Source organism: Pecten maximus, chromosome 11 (genome assembly GCF_902652985.1).
Source record: "Pecten maximus chromosome 11, xPecMax1.1, whole genome shotgun sequence".
In the NCBI taxonomy this organism is placed as follows: domain Eukaryota; kingdom Metazoa; phylum Mollusca; class Bivalvia; order Pectinida; family Pectinidae; genus Pecten; species Pecten maximus.
Window position 1 is genome coordinate 2,612,604 of NC_047025.1, and position 14,241 is coordinate 2,626,844.

The following is a 14,241-nucleotide window of genomic DNA, read 5'->3' on the forward strand; positions in this document are numbered from 1 at the left end:
TGTGTATATACCTGTATTCTAGAGACGTATAGGTAAATATTGTGTATATACCTGTATTCTAGAGACTTACAGGTAAATATTGTGTATATACCTGTATTCTAGAGACGTACAGGTAAATATTGTGTATATACCTGTATTCTAGAGACTTACAGGTAAATATTGTGTATATACCTGTATTCTACAGAGTTGCAGGTAAATATTGTGTATATATCTGTATTCTAGAGACTTACAGGTAAATATTGTGTATATACCTGTATTCTATAGACTTACAGGTAAATATTGTGTACCTGTATTCTAGAGACTTACAGGTAAATATGGTGTATATACCTGTATTCTAGAGACTTACAGGTAAATATTGTGTATATACCTGTATTCTATAGACTTACAGGTAAATATTGTGTATATACCTGTATTCTATAGACTTACAGGTAAATATTGTGTATATACCTGTATTCTAGAGACGTACAGGTAAATATTGTGTATATACCTGTATTCTAGAGACGTACAGGTAAATATTGTGTATATACCTGTATTCTACAGAGTTACAGGTAAATATTGTGTATATATACCTATATAGGTGAAAATTGAGTGTATACTTTGACCTACAGGTAAATATTGGATGTATACTTTGACCTACAGGTAAATATTGGATGTACACCTTGACCTACAGGTAAATATTGAGTGTACACCTTGACCTACAGGTAAATATTGAGTGTACACCTTGACCTACAGGTAAATATTGAATGTAAACCTTGACCTACAGGTAAATATTGAATGTAAACCTTGACAGGTAAAAACTTATACCTTTTTACACTTAAATTTAGATTCATGTGTCCTATGTAACCTAATTTATCTTTGAGATTAGAACTTATCTTCAGCTTTTTAACAAATTTGCATATTTAAAAAAAAAAAAAAAAATGAATTGTCTGAAAATGTTCACGAAATTGATTTAGCATTAGGTCCAGCTGAATATCCCCATGTTTACAGAAAGCTACATTAGTAGAATACACTTCTAAAGACTAGGTCTTACGTATCACATATACTGCAGATTCTAGCTCTGCGGCTAACATGTATATCATGTACATTGTTAAATATAGAATTCAAACAATCGTCATTAAAATAAACATATCCACATACAAAATACAGGGCTTAGCTTAACAATACACATCTAACAGGTTCAATACACATGACTATTGTTCAGTCTATTTGCATTTCATCCAAAGCAGGCCGTGTGTTCAACTGAATTATGAGAATTATGCGTATATACAAGATGGTCCATGTACTCAAACACTGCTTCTTTATGTTATACAAAACAATTATCTTCATTAAATTTTCTATTTTAATTTCCCTGTTTTCTGTACCTTAATTCAATCATACATCTTTTTATCACACTATAAAGTTATTACCGCTAGGATACGATGGATCAAAAGCAAGAGATCAATAAAAACATTTTGGTATCATTATTATTTTTACCCTCCACTTGCATCAAACAGATATCAATTTATTTTATTTTAGATATTTAAAAAAAATCTTATAATGTCATCATTGTTGGACATTATTGATTGACAGCTATAAGCTTTGGTTTTCAGCTATCATATTTCAGGAACACCAAGTACAGTGCTTTCTCTTTAACACAATGGTGTCCAGTATTTACCAAGAGCAGTTAAACTGCCAAGGGATGCATTTGCTTGAATGAACATCCTTCACTAAGTTGAAAATCTCTGCCCCATTTCAGATCTTAAAGTCATTTAGGCAGTAAGAATGTGTTTTAGAATTGTGGGGCGAAGCGGAATCTTTCTCGAATTTCTTCCCTTTTCTTCTTGATCTAAAACAAGGAATTGCATAAGATGGTAGCTACAATTATAAGCCATACTGAGTGATTTTACAAATTTCGTATCACACTTATGAAAGTTTTTACAGGTGACTTATTGTCGTTGGTTAAATAAACTTAATCGACACAGAATGATTCAATATTCTTGTGCTGTGTTGCCTCTGCAACAAAGATACATTCATAAAATTCACAATAAAGAAAATGTGCATATCTTTTTCACAAATAAATGCAAATAAAAAATTACTAATTTTTAAAGTAAGTAGCATAAAAAAAAGCTTTTTTGTATGGTTAAAGCTTGTGAAAATTGCACACATGTTAACATATCTGATAGATACAGTATCTAGGTGTTCTAGATACCCACACATCTCAAAGTGTATCTAAGTGTTCTAGATACCCACACATCTTAAAGTGTATCTAAGTGTTCTAGATACCCACACATCTTAAAGTGTATCTAAGTGTTCTAGATACCCACACATCTTAAAGTGTATCTAAGTGTTCTAGACACCCACATCTTAAAGTGTATCTAGGTGTTTTCGATACCCACATCTTAGTTGTATCTAGGTGTTTTCGATACCCACATCTTAGTTGTATCTAGGTGTTCTAGACACCCACACATCTTAGGTGTATCTAGGTGTTTTAGATACCCACATCTTAGTTGTATCTAGGTGTTCTAGACACCCACACATCTTAGGTGTATCTAGGTGTTTTAGATACCCACATCTTAAAGTGTATCTAGGTGTTCTAGACACCCACACAGCTTACAGTGTATCTACATTTTTAGTCTTTAGTAGTAAAATATGATTATCAAACTATATTCTCAAACTCTATAGTCACAACATATACTGTTGCAGCACACTGTTATCAAGTCATCATACAACTTCTTCGGCATGATATGCAGAGGGGAAGACAATTCCCAGAGTGACCGGAGGACATCTGGGTAGGAATAGTGGTCTTGCAGTCTCCGAGGACTCGTATCATACACAGTGTATCGATACAAACCACAAACTTCCTTCACTCAGCACCAGTTTGCTGCCCTTAACTTCCCAACGTTGACAAGCCGTCGACCTCGTCAGCCCCGGCCAGTCCATGCTCCCTGTCCAGACTGTAGGTGTCCTGATCAGGACTGCGGAGGCTGGGGTTGCTGTTGCTGCTGCTGGGACAGACTGCTGATGATGGATCGTAAGATATTCTCCACTGTTACAACAGACATAAACACTTGTTATTGAGAAATACCATACATTTCTGAACAAGAGGCCCAGAGGACCTGTCTCTGATTCGCTCACCTGGATATTTCAGTGATAATGGCAAAACACTCTCATTTTAGTTAATTATTTCCCCATTTTGGGATCTGTAACACTTAGTACTATGCATGCAATACTTTCTTACATAGTAACATTTAGCTTGCTGGTTCGAAAGAATTTTCAGAGCAAATGAAGTCTGTTTACCGAGGGATAGATTATATACAACATACACTTCCCTTCACCAATGGATACTACAGAACAAATAAAAATCCCTTTATCAACACAGTTTTAAAAAATCCTTAATTTCCCAATTTGGGGACTTTGGAAAGCCTAGAAGCCTTAGCCCTTTCAGAGAATCAAAGGTATGATGCATGTACATATAGAACTCCATTTTCCATCTTTTTTAGTGTTTTACCAGGCTTATCAATTTTCAAATAAATATGCATTTTGTTAAAAGTTGAAATACTTCAAGATTGGGTTGTGTTCAAGTTCAGAAAGTGTGGTTTCATATAACAAAATAGTAATTAATTGCCTTTGTTTAGGTTAGTACAAGAAATTTTTGACTTTCAAAAGGCCACTGTCAAGGTATAAACCTTTCCCAGGTTAACAATTCCTTATATTAACCTGAACAAAGTTAATAATTGTTTAGTCTGATATAGTTAGTACTTTCAACTATGTCAATAAAATTAAACGGGGTCTTATTACAGAAACTTACCCTGCTGGTTGTTACCACAACCACCCACACCTCCAGGTAAAATAACGATGGGCCCAAGTGGAGGCTGAGCTGGCTGCTGAGGCTGCTGTTGGGGCAGCGTCTGCTGTTGTTGTGTCTGTTGTTGTTGTTGTTGTTGAGTCTGTTGTTGTTGTTGTTGTGGAGTCTGTTGTTGTTGTTGTGTCTGCTGTTGTGGTGTCTGTTGTTGGGGAACCTGTGTAGGTTGTTCCACCAGATTACTTATGTTTGTGGAGAACCCGTTAGCAGCGTTGGACCCACAAATGATGATCTGGGGCGATGAAATCTGGTCGGCCTGTGATGTACTTGGAGCTGCAAAAACCAAACAGAGTCTCTCTGTAAATCTGTTCAATCTATTCAACAAGAGGCCCATGGGGCCTGTATCGCTCACCTGGTTGGATTTGACCAAATGTCAAAATAATGTTCATGTTCAATTTGTTAATACATTATACAAAAATGTACTCTCTGAAAGACCATATGGATTATTTTTTACAACATAATGGTGTTTAAAGAAACTAAGTCCCTTAGGGTGGGGAAAACCCTTTGGCCTATGTTTACATAAGAATTGTGTTTATCCCTTAATGCCCAGCGTTACTATACATAGTTATGGGATTGAGGGTCACAGTAACCATTTATGCAAAATCTGTTCCCCCATCACCACGGATGTTTCTGACCAAATTGGGTTCAAATCCATTTAAAACTCAAATCTCTATTTCCCCTATTTGGCCCCTCCCTTCAGGCCCCTTGGTGGTCAGAGTCAATATTTATATAAACTCTCTTTCCCCCTTCCCCTAAGAATATTCCAGACCAAATTTGGTTCAAATCCATTATTAACTTTATGAATAATAGCGATTTAAAGGATAAACCCCCTATTTCCCTATTTGGCCCCGCCCCTCAGGTCCCTGGGGGTTCAGAGTAAAAATTTATACAAACTATGTTTCCCTTCTACCAAGGATGTTCCTGACCAAATTTGGTTCAAATTCATTCATAACTTTATGACTAGTAGCGATTTAAAGGAGTAACCCTATTTCCCCTATTTGGCCCCGCCCCTCAGGCCCCTGGGGGTTCAGTGTAAAAATTTATACAAACTCTGTTCCCCTTCTGCCAAGGATGTTACTGACCGAATTTGGTTCAAATTCATTCATAACTTTATGACTAGTAGCGATTTAAAGGAGTAACCCTATTTCCCCTATTTGGCCCCGCCCCTCAGGCCCCTGGGGGTTCAGAGAAAAAATTTATACAAACTCTGTTCCCCTTCTGCCAAGAATGTTCCTGACCAAATTTGGTTCAAATTCATTCATAACTTTATGACTAGTAGCGATTTAAAGGAGTAACCCTATTTCCCCTATTTGGCCCCGCCCCTCAGGCCCCTGGGGGTTCAGAGTAAAAATTTATACAAACTCTGTTCACCTTCTGCCAAGAATGTTCCTGACCAAATTTGGTTCAAATTCATTAATAACTTTATGACTAGTAGCGATTTAAAGGAGTAACCCTATTTCCCCTATTTGGCCCCGCCTCTCAGGTCCCTAGGGGTTCAGAGTAAAAATTTATACAAACTCTGTTCCCCTTCTGCCAAGGATGTTCCTGACCAAATTTGGTTCAAATTCATTCATAACTTTATTACTAGTAGCGATTTAAAGGAGTAACCCTATTTCCCCTATTTGGCCCCGCCCCTCAGGCCCCTGGGGGTTCAGAGTAAAAATTTATACAAACTCTGTTCACCTTCTGCCAAGAATGTTCCTGACCAAATTTGGTTCAAATTCATTAATAACTTTATGACTAGTAGCGATTTAAAGGAGTAACCCTATTTCCCCTATTTGGCCCCGCCTCTCAGGTCCCTAGGGGTTCAGAGTAAAAATTTATACAAACTCTGTTCCCCTTCCCCCGAGGATGTATCCCTTTATCAACACAGTTTTAAAAAATCCTTAATTTCCCAATTTGGGGACTTTGGAAAGTCTAGAAGCCTTAGCCCTTTCAGAGAATCAAAGGTATGATGCATGTACATATAGAACTCCATTTTCCATCTTTTTTAGTGTTTTACCAGGCTTATCAATTTTCAAATAAATATGCATTTTGTTAAAAGTTGAAATACTTCAAGATTGGGTTGTGTTCAAGTTCAGAAAGTGTGGTTTCATATAACAAAATAGTAATTAATTGCCTTTGTTTAGGTTAGTACAAGAAATTTTTGACTTTCAAAAGGCCACTGTCAAGGTATAAACCTTTCATAGGTTAACAATTCCTTATATTAACCTGAACAAAGTTAATAATTGTTTAGTCTGATATAGTTAGTACTTTCAACTATGTCAATAAATTTAAACGGGGTCTTATTACAGAAACTTACCCTGCTGGTTGTTACCACAACCACCCACACCTCCAGGTAAAATAACGATGGGCCCAAGTGGAGGCTGAGCTGGCTGCTGAGGCTGCTGTTGGGGCAGCGTCTGCTGTTGTTGGCTCTGTTGTTGCTGTTGTGGTGTCTGTTGTTGTTGTTGTGTCTGCTGTTGTTGTGGTGTCTGCTGTTGGGGAACTTGTGTAGGTTGACCAAATTTGGTGAAAATCCATTCAATACTTTATGACAAGTAGCGATTTAAAGAAAAAGTTGACGGACGCCGGACGCCGGACGCTGCACCATGGCATAAGCTCACCGGCCCTTCGGGCCAGGTGAGCTAAAAATGACCCAAATTGGGTATATATATACATATAATTGTATAAAGTGACTTTTGCTCACTGGACCAAAGATTTTCCTACAATTTTTCAGCTGGGTCCAGGGTCCATTGAATTGGGAATTTCTATGCGACAAAATGTGACATTGGGAAAAACAAGAAATAGTGAAATTCATACAAATTTAAGTTTTTCTTTCATGAATATTAATTGCCTTCATATTATTTTTGATTTCATTTTGTTATCTGTAGTTGTTTTTTATTTTTCAAAATTGCCTTAATATAGGTCTTCGTATATAAACATGCTTAATCATTCAAAAGTGACTTCAAAATTGGGAATTTTTTAGTGGCAAATTGGGAATGTTCACAAGATTTTTTCAGGGGAATAAGTCCTTTTAACGGACCCTGTTTCTATTGTAGGAAAATCCCTATGGACGACATCTGATCATAAACTTAATAGTGTAGTAGACACATGATTGTATCATATATTCCCAGATAATTTAGTCAGTGCTTTAAGGGACCTGCAAAAGGAAACCAGCAATATCCTACAAAATCCAATGGGACTTTTCTATCAATTGTCAACATCTGAAGAAAATAACCAGTTTGCCCTGAACAACTTACCGACACAAATGACTGGTTTTGTATCAATCATACAGGGCTGTTGTTGCTGCTGCTGCTGCTGAGGCTGACTCCATACTTGTGGTATTGATTGTTGCCCAGCAACTGATGACACCAAGGCTGAGACAAAAATAAATACATGTAAAACAAAGTTTTTTCTAGCTATTTCTGCAATCTTTTCATAAGGATTTTTTTTTTCTGGAAAGAGATTGCTGCTGTGCCCTAATGTATGCAATGTTAAGTATCTAAAGTGGCCACTTCCAATACCCTCCCAATTTCATCTCCTTCCTCCACCACCCCTCCTACTTTCCATTCCCATTCCAATCCCTCCCACCTTCATCTCACCCCTTCCCCTCTTTATCCCATCCCATCTTCATCTCCTCCCATCCCACCTCTTCCCATCTTCATCTCCTCCCATCCCACCTCTTCCCATCTTCATCTCCTCCCATCCCACCTCTTCCCATCTTCATCTCCTCCCATCCCACCTCTTCCCATCTTCATCTCCTCCCATCCCACCTCTTCCCATCTTCATCTCCTCCCATCCCACCTCTTCCTATCTTCATCTCCTCCCATCCCACCTCTTCCTATCTTCATCTCCTCCCATCCCACCTCTTCCCATCTTCATCTCCTCCCATCCCACCTCTTCCCATCTTCATCTCCTCCCATCCCACCTCTTCCTATCTTTATCCAATCCAATCCAATCTTCATCCCCTTCCACCCCTCATCTTCATCCACCTCCCATCCCTTCCAATCTTACTCACTCCCACCTCAATCCCACCCACCCACCCACCTAACTCCCCTCCCTCCCATATCCTCACCCCAACCCCCCACCCCCTATACCATCCCCTACCTTTTCACCCACCTGTCACCATTCCTTCCATCCCCATTTGACAGACTGAATTACATATACCATCTGCTCCCTTTCCACCCCCCTGACACCATTCCCTCCACCCCCATTTGACAAGACTGAATTAAGTTACATACCAGGTGTAGAAGGAAGTTGATTGCTATGGAAGCTCACTGCCAGCGAAGGCAGGGGTGGCTTGATATCGACTACAAGCTCAGCATTGGGGAGGGACACCTGCGGCAGACTGTTAGTTACAGGGGTACCGATGTAGGAGAATACCGAGTTGGAGTCCTGTGACTGAGAGGGTATGGTGTTGGTACCCACAAACGATAGCACCGGAGCGGCCTGTACGGTAGGCGGATTACTACCGAGGCTTCCGCCTAACTGGGCAGGCATAGACTGCTGGCTGTCACCAAAGCAATGTTGTTGTTGCTGTCCCCAAGTTGTCTGCACTGGCTGCTGAAGCTGCATGATATTCTGAACCGCTGGCTCCATGACATGTACAGAAGTTGAAGTCATTGACTGGGACGCCATAGACATTTGTGGTGTCATTGCTATCTGCTGTTGTTGCATTTCTGGGGCAGCTTGTTGGGGAGATACTGGGCTTGTAGGCTGAATGTGACTGAAGAATGGTAGGTTATTTAATTCCAGCCCTGCTGAAGAAAAATTCAACATATTACTTTCTTGCAGTAATGCAGACAGTTGCTGCAACGCTGGCTTTTGGTCCGGGGACTGTTGTTGTTGTTGTTGCTGCTGTTGCTGCTGCAGTTGCTGTTGTAATTGTTGCAACTGTTGCAATTGTTGTTGTTGTTGTTGCTGCTGCTGCTGTTGTTGTTGTTGTTGTTGTTGTTGTTGTTGTTGTTGTTGTTGCTGCTGTTGTTGTTGTTGTTGTTGTGGTGATTGTTGTGATGCTGTCTGCTGTTGCAGACTTTTCATTTCCTCCAATGCCAGCTTGACAAATTCATTACTGCCAGGATTGGAAGCTTGATCGGGATCGCTGGCCAGAAGAGACTGGATGGTTGTGGCAGTCTGTTGTTGATCCATAGGCGCTGAGGAGGACATAGGGATCCCCACGTTTCCAAACACATCATTTTTCTTCTCAACAGGACTGGTGATTGGGACACTGGTCTCTGGGTCCACCTGCATGTTGATCACATCACTGACGATGGGGGATAGGGTCCCCGGTGGTAGCTGGAACATTCCTGAAGATGTCTGCTGAATCTGCTGCTGCAGCTCAATGGCCTCTGTTCAACACACAAAGTCATACCTTAAACATCTAGCAGAGTAAATTTTCATCCCTTGTACTGGTAAATCTAAACTGATATTAATATACCTGTATCCATTTTCTTGTATTTCCAAAACCCTTATTCCTATACTATTTGGTTTTTTTTGGCAAAATGTCACACAATTTATGTAGAAAAATTTTGCAATTGTGATGCACTGAATACTAACACATTTAACAAGTACTCAATTCGATCTATCATTATCAGGATAATTATCTCCAATAAAAACTAAAAATTAATGTCCTGCCCTCTTACAAATTATCATTTGTCCTGCTCTCTTACAAATTATCATTATCTGGTCAACTTTATTCACAGTTATGGAGACCACGACCTTGAAATCCTGAAAGTCAAACCTTTCTGATTTATTCTCCATGTTTGATATTCTCCATGTTTGAGCGAAGACAACACCTTTCTACCCCAAAGTCAACGAGATGGTTTTAATTAAACCAAGTTTGAACAGTTATTTTACTGGGCACCGTGTGTACTTACCTGGTGACACAGAAAAGGAGAGTTTGCGTTTGTGAGGCGTCTCACATTCTTCCATAGTCATCGGCGTGTCGACGGCTGTCTTGGCCACTTCTATTGACAGAACACAGGAAATACATGTTATCACGTTGAAGAGTGGAAGTCCCGTTTAAACAGTCTAACATTTCATGTTTCGGTATGTGTGGTATATGTATCTGGGTGTCTGAGTGTCAGCATCCATGCAGATCTTGTGTTAGCTATGGTTTGGGTAGTAAGTCTACTGGTGCATTATACTTAAGTTACCAAGCCAGAGAGAAAGTAAAAGAACCTTTTCAACAAAACTAAGTACACTGTACATTCAAAGAAAGATTCATTCAGGAAGAAATCAACAAATTTTCTTGAAAAAGACTTGAATACTATCAAATGCAAACTTCAACACAATAAAAAAATCAAACTTGTAATAAAATTTCAACACAAAAACAGCATGCTTAATGTTTAAAATTCTATTGACAAAATATATTGTGGAAGTAATTTGTGTCTGCTCCAAAAGTAATAAAATTTGGTCCCTATAGGACATTTATATAATTCACCGGCTTAATCTTTAATTACGAACACTTCCGAACTCTCCATACTGTACACTGGTGAAATCATATTCACCTCACAGGTCTGTCAATCATCAAGTCTACATAAATCTCTTCCTATCTTCAATAGTATCGCTCAATTCACACTCATATGACTTTTGTTAACAGTTTTCTGTCAGTAAACAAATATTCTGCAGTAACACGAAAGTTTTTTTTAGCAAAACAACTAGATGGTAAAAAGTGACAATTATTTTTTCATTGCCGATGTTGTTAAAGAGTCTAATTTAAATTTTCCTAAATAGATTAAAAGATAAGTCAGCGACAGATCATATAGATATATCCCCCTTCACCCTTATCAATCAAGTATCTCGCACCGACAATTTTTGTGTGTGTTTGTTTGACCCTTGACCTTTAACACCAAACACCAAATTCCAAATATAATCAGTTAAAGAACTTGTGGATATTAAGATGGGAACTGTCACATGATCAGGAAAAACAATTGCGGCATACAAGTTATCTACCTGCAGTTAAAAAAAACTGCCACTTCAGCAATAAAAAATCATTTCAAGGTCAAGGTCATGTCAAAATTACAAAGCACGGGAGATAAACAACTTCAGGTTTACTCTTGCAATTGTCAGTAACAGGATTTCTTGTTAGGAAATTCTGCACCGACTTTTTTGCAAGGAAGTTAATCAAAGGGGGAGGAAAAGGCACAACGGGCCCGTGCCTGGGCACTGTATATCACTCCATTTTCATTAGTTTTTATTTGCCAACACTTAATTTGCGACTGATTGTTTTTTTCTCAGTCAATACTGATGGGAGTAAATCAAGAAATTAATATTCCTGAAAAGTCTGATTATATTAATTTCTTTTCATGATAAAATAATGTGCAAATAATCTCTCAAAGAAAATAAAATGATTTACAGTGTCTGAAGTGTTTCTCCAAAGATTGAAATGCAGTCATGTACACTCACATAAACTTCTGTTACACACACATAACCCACAATTAGAACGACTGGAGAGGGAGAAATTTCATCTGATTATAATACTCCGAATAGTGAAAAGGTACGAACACATGGCACAGATAAGCAGAAGTTGTCAGTCCCTATAAGCTTCACACAGACACTCAACAACATGTACAACAGGCTTCCTTTACCTTAACATGTGACAGTAACTTAACTCAATAAGTGACACATTACCAGGAAAAAAAATAAAACTTGCAAAATATATCAAAAATTTTTTTTCTTTCTAAAGTGAACATTATCATTCATATATATCTGTTTCTGTATGTTGAGCAAGTATGTGAACATGTATATGTTTTCCAAGACACCTTGCAATCACGTTTCTCAACTTTGACATATAATGTATTAGATCTACAGCTATATGGGTTATTTCAGCATCAGACCATTCCACACCACAACACCAGACATTGGGGAGGGGGAGGTGTGCACAACATCAAACACTGGGTATACACACAAATTCTACTTCATTTAGATACAGTCGAAAACATAATGGCATTGTCTACTGAAGATACAACATTTAATTAACTTTGTCTCTGAAATTGATTACAGTATAAATTATCTCTAAACTGAGTGATAAGTTTCATCTTATCAGTGTCTGGACACGGCCCCTTGTCAGATAAATATTTTTATGATGCATTATGTTACATTAGATTCCAGGGTATAGAACCAAAACTTGGCCTAAAAATATATTTGACGACCCGTTATATAACATCGACTCCGGGGTACAGGACCGACACTTGGCCTAAAAATGTATTTGATGACCCGTTATATAACACTGACTCCGGGGTATAGGACCAACACTGGCCTTAACAACATATTTGATGACCCGTTATATAACACTGACTCCGGGGTATAGGACCAACACTGGCCTTAACAACATATTTGATGACCCGTTATATAACACTGACTCCGGGGTATAGGACCAACACTGGCCTTAACAACATATTTGATGACCCGTTATATAACATCGACTCCGGGGTATAGGACCAACACTGGCCTTAACAACATATTTGATGACCTGTTTTATAACATCGACTCCGGGGTATAGGACCAACACTGGCCTTAACAACATATTTGATGACCTGTTTTATAACATCGACTCCGGGGTACAGGACCGACACTGGCCTTAACAACATATTTGATGACCCGTTATATAACATCGACTCCGGGGTAAAGGACCAACACTGGGCCTAACAATGTATTTGATGACCCGTTATATAACATCGACTCCGGGGTAAAGGACCGACACTGGGCCTAACAATGTATTTGATGACCCGTTATATAACATCGACTCCGGGGTAAAGGACCGACACTGGGCCTAACAATGTATTTGATGACCCGTTATATAACATCGATTCCGGGGTAAATGACCGACACTGGCCCTAGCAACATATTTGATGACCCGTTATATAACATCATCTCCGGGGTAAAGGACCGACACTTGGCCTAACAACATATTTGATGACCTGTTTTATAACATCATCTCCGGGGTATAGGACCGACACTTGGCCTAACAATGTATTTATTTGATGACCCGTTATACAACATCGACTCCGGGGTACAGGACCAACACTGAATTAATTTGCATGCGCCAAAACACAAGACCAGTTGGACTCTCATATGATTACACATTTGGACAGAAGCATTGAAGCAGTACTTACATAATTAGCACTTAAATATCGGGTACCATTCATGCTCTTGTATTTCTCAGGTACATGTACACCAAGTAAGTATAGCATTTTCTGCATGGAGCTGCATGTCGTAAAAGCTATGCCTTTCCCACAAGACAAACACAGATGTCAAGATTTCTGTTTCCTGCCAATTCTTAAAATCTTTTAATTATCGTCTGACAAATTATTCTGTTCACGTACAGTAACAAGCAAAAGAAGATCAGAGATTTTTTAGGACAAGTTACCTCCCCTTACACTTGTCCCCTGATGTGGATGATGTATGTTAGCTCTCCCGAGAAGGAGATACGTTTAGTAGCGGTATCCCTTGTTCTCCTGTAAACTATAACCAGGAAATCAGAGGATGTGTTCAATACACTCATTGTTTCTCATGATTCAATCATCGAGTGGAAGGGGAGGTAACTCCGAGTCTTTGATATCAACCACTGATCTCATTTTGCTCGTATCCATTTATGCATTTATGCATTTTTCAATTTTAATTTTATTACTTTGTGTGTCAGATCACTAAATCTGTAAAAAAAAAAATTCAGTTTTGAGAAAATATTTTTATATTGACCCATTCACACAAAACTGAGTTTTAAAATAAATGATAATCAAGCCTTAATTAGGTTGATGTAATTAACACCAATATTAGCCATCTGAACTGTATCTGTGGAAAAGACAACACTTCCCTGTATTATGTGTAATGGTCTGTGTGGAATTTTGTGTATTGAAACTGTACTTTTTATGATCATGAAATCAAACAATTTACAAACCAAATCAAATCAACAGAAAAATTGTGAAAACATTTCATAACATTATCACATAATATACATACATTATGTTATCAAATACATGATAGTTATCAGTTCCAAGTCCAACCCCCACCCCCGTGTCAGACTCGATGTTGTACTCAACAGGAGATACTAGGACAAGTTATATATCTACATTAAGTCTGGGAAAGACGGTAGATGATAGGGATGTAGGTATCACACTCGGGGGAGGGAACCTTAAGTTGTATTAAAGCCAGGAGTTAAACTGTTAGGTGAGTTCATTGTAGCAAACAGGGATAAGTTATGTGGTTACAGGTACAGATTTCCTCTCAATGAATAGACTTCCTGCTCATACTTACTTTATACAGTAAAACCCACTTAAACTGTTAATAAATCCTACCTTACACAAGGATTCATTAGATATTGGTTTGTATAGAGTTATCCAACCTTGGAAAAGTTAGCTCCCTTAAACAATTTATTCCCAACTTTAAAGTATACACTTAAACAAGAGGTCCATGGGCAT

General features: G+C 38.4%; 1 protein-coding gene across 1 annotated transcript in view; it reads right to left on the bottom strand.

Moving 5' to 3' along the window:
- Nucleotides 1-476: 476 nt before the first annotated feature.
- The window catches only part of LOC117337310 (nuclear factor of activated T-cells 5-like), a 48,455-nt gene continuing 34,690 nt past the window's right edge, over nt 477-14,241 (bottom strand). The window contains exons 10-14 of the mRNA XM_033898221.1: nt 9,700-9,789; nt 8,065-9,171; nt 7,084-7,200; nt 3,788-4,114; nt 477-3,025 (exon numbers count right to left, since the gene is read on the bottom strand). Coding sequence (XP_033754112.1) covers nt 2,949-3,025; nt 3,788-4,114; nt 7,084-7,200; nt 8,065-9,171; nt 9,700-9,789 — 1,718 coding nt within the window. The 3' untranslated portion in view covers nt 477-2,948. The remainder of the gene's footprint in view (nt 3,026-3,787; nt 4,115-7,083; nt 7,201-8,064; nt 9,172-9,699; nt 9,790-14,241) is intronic.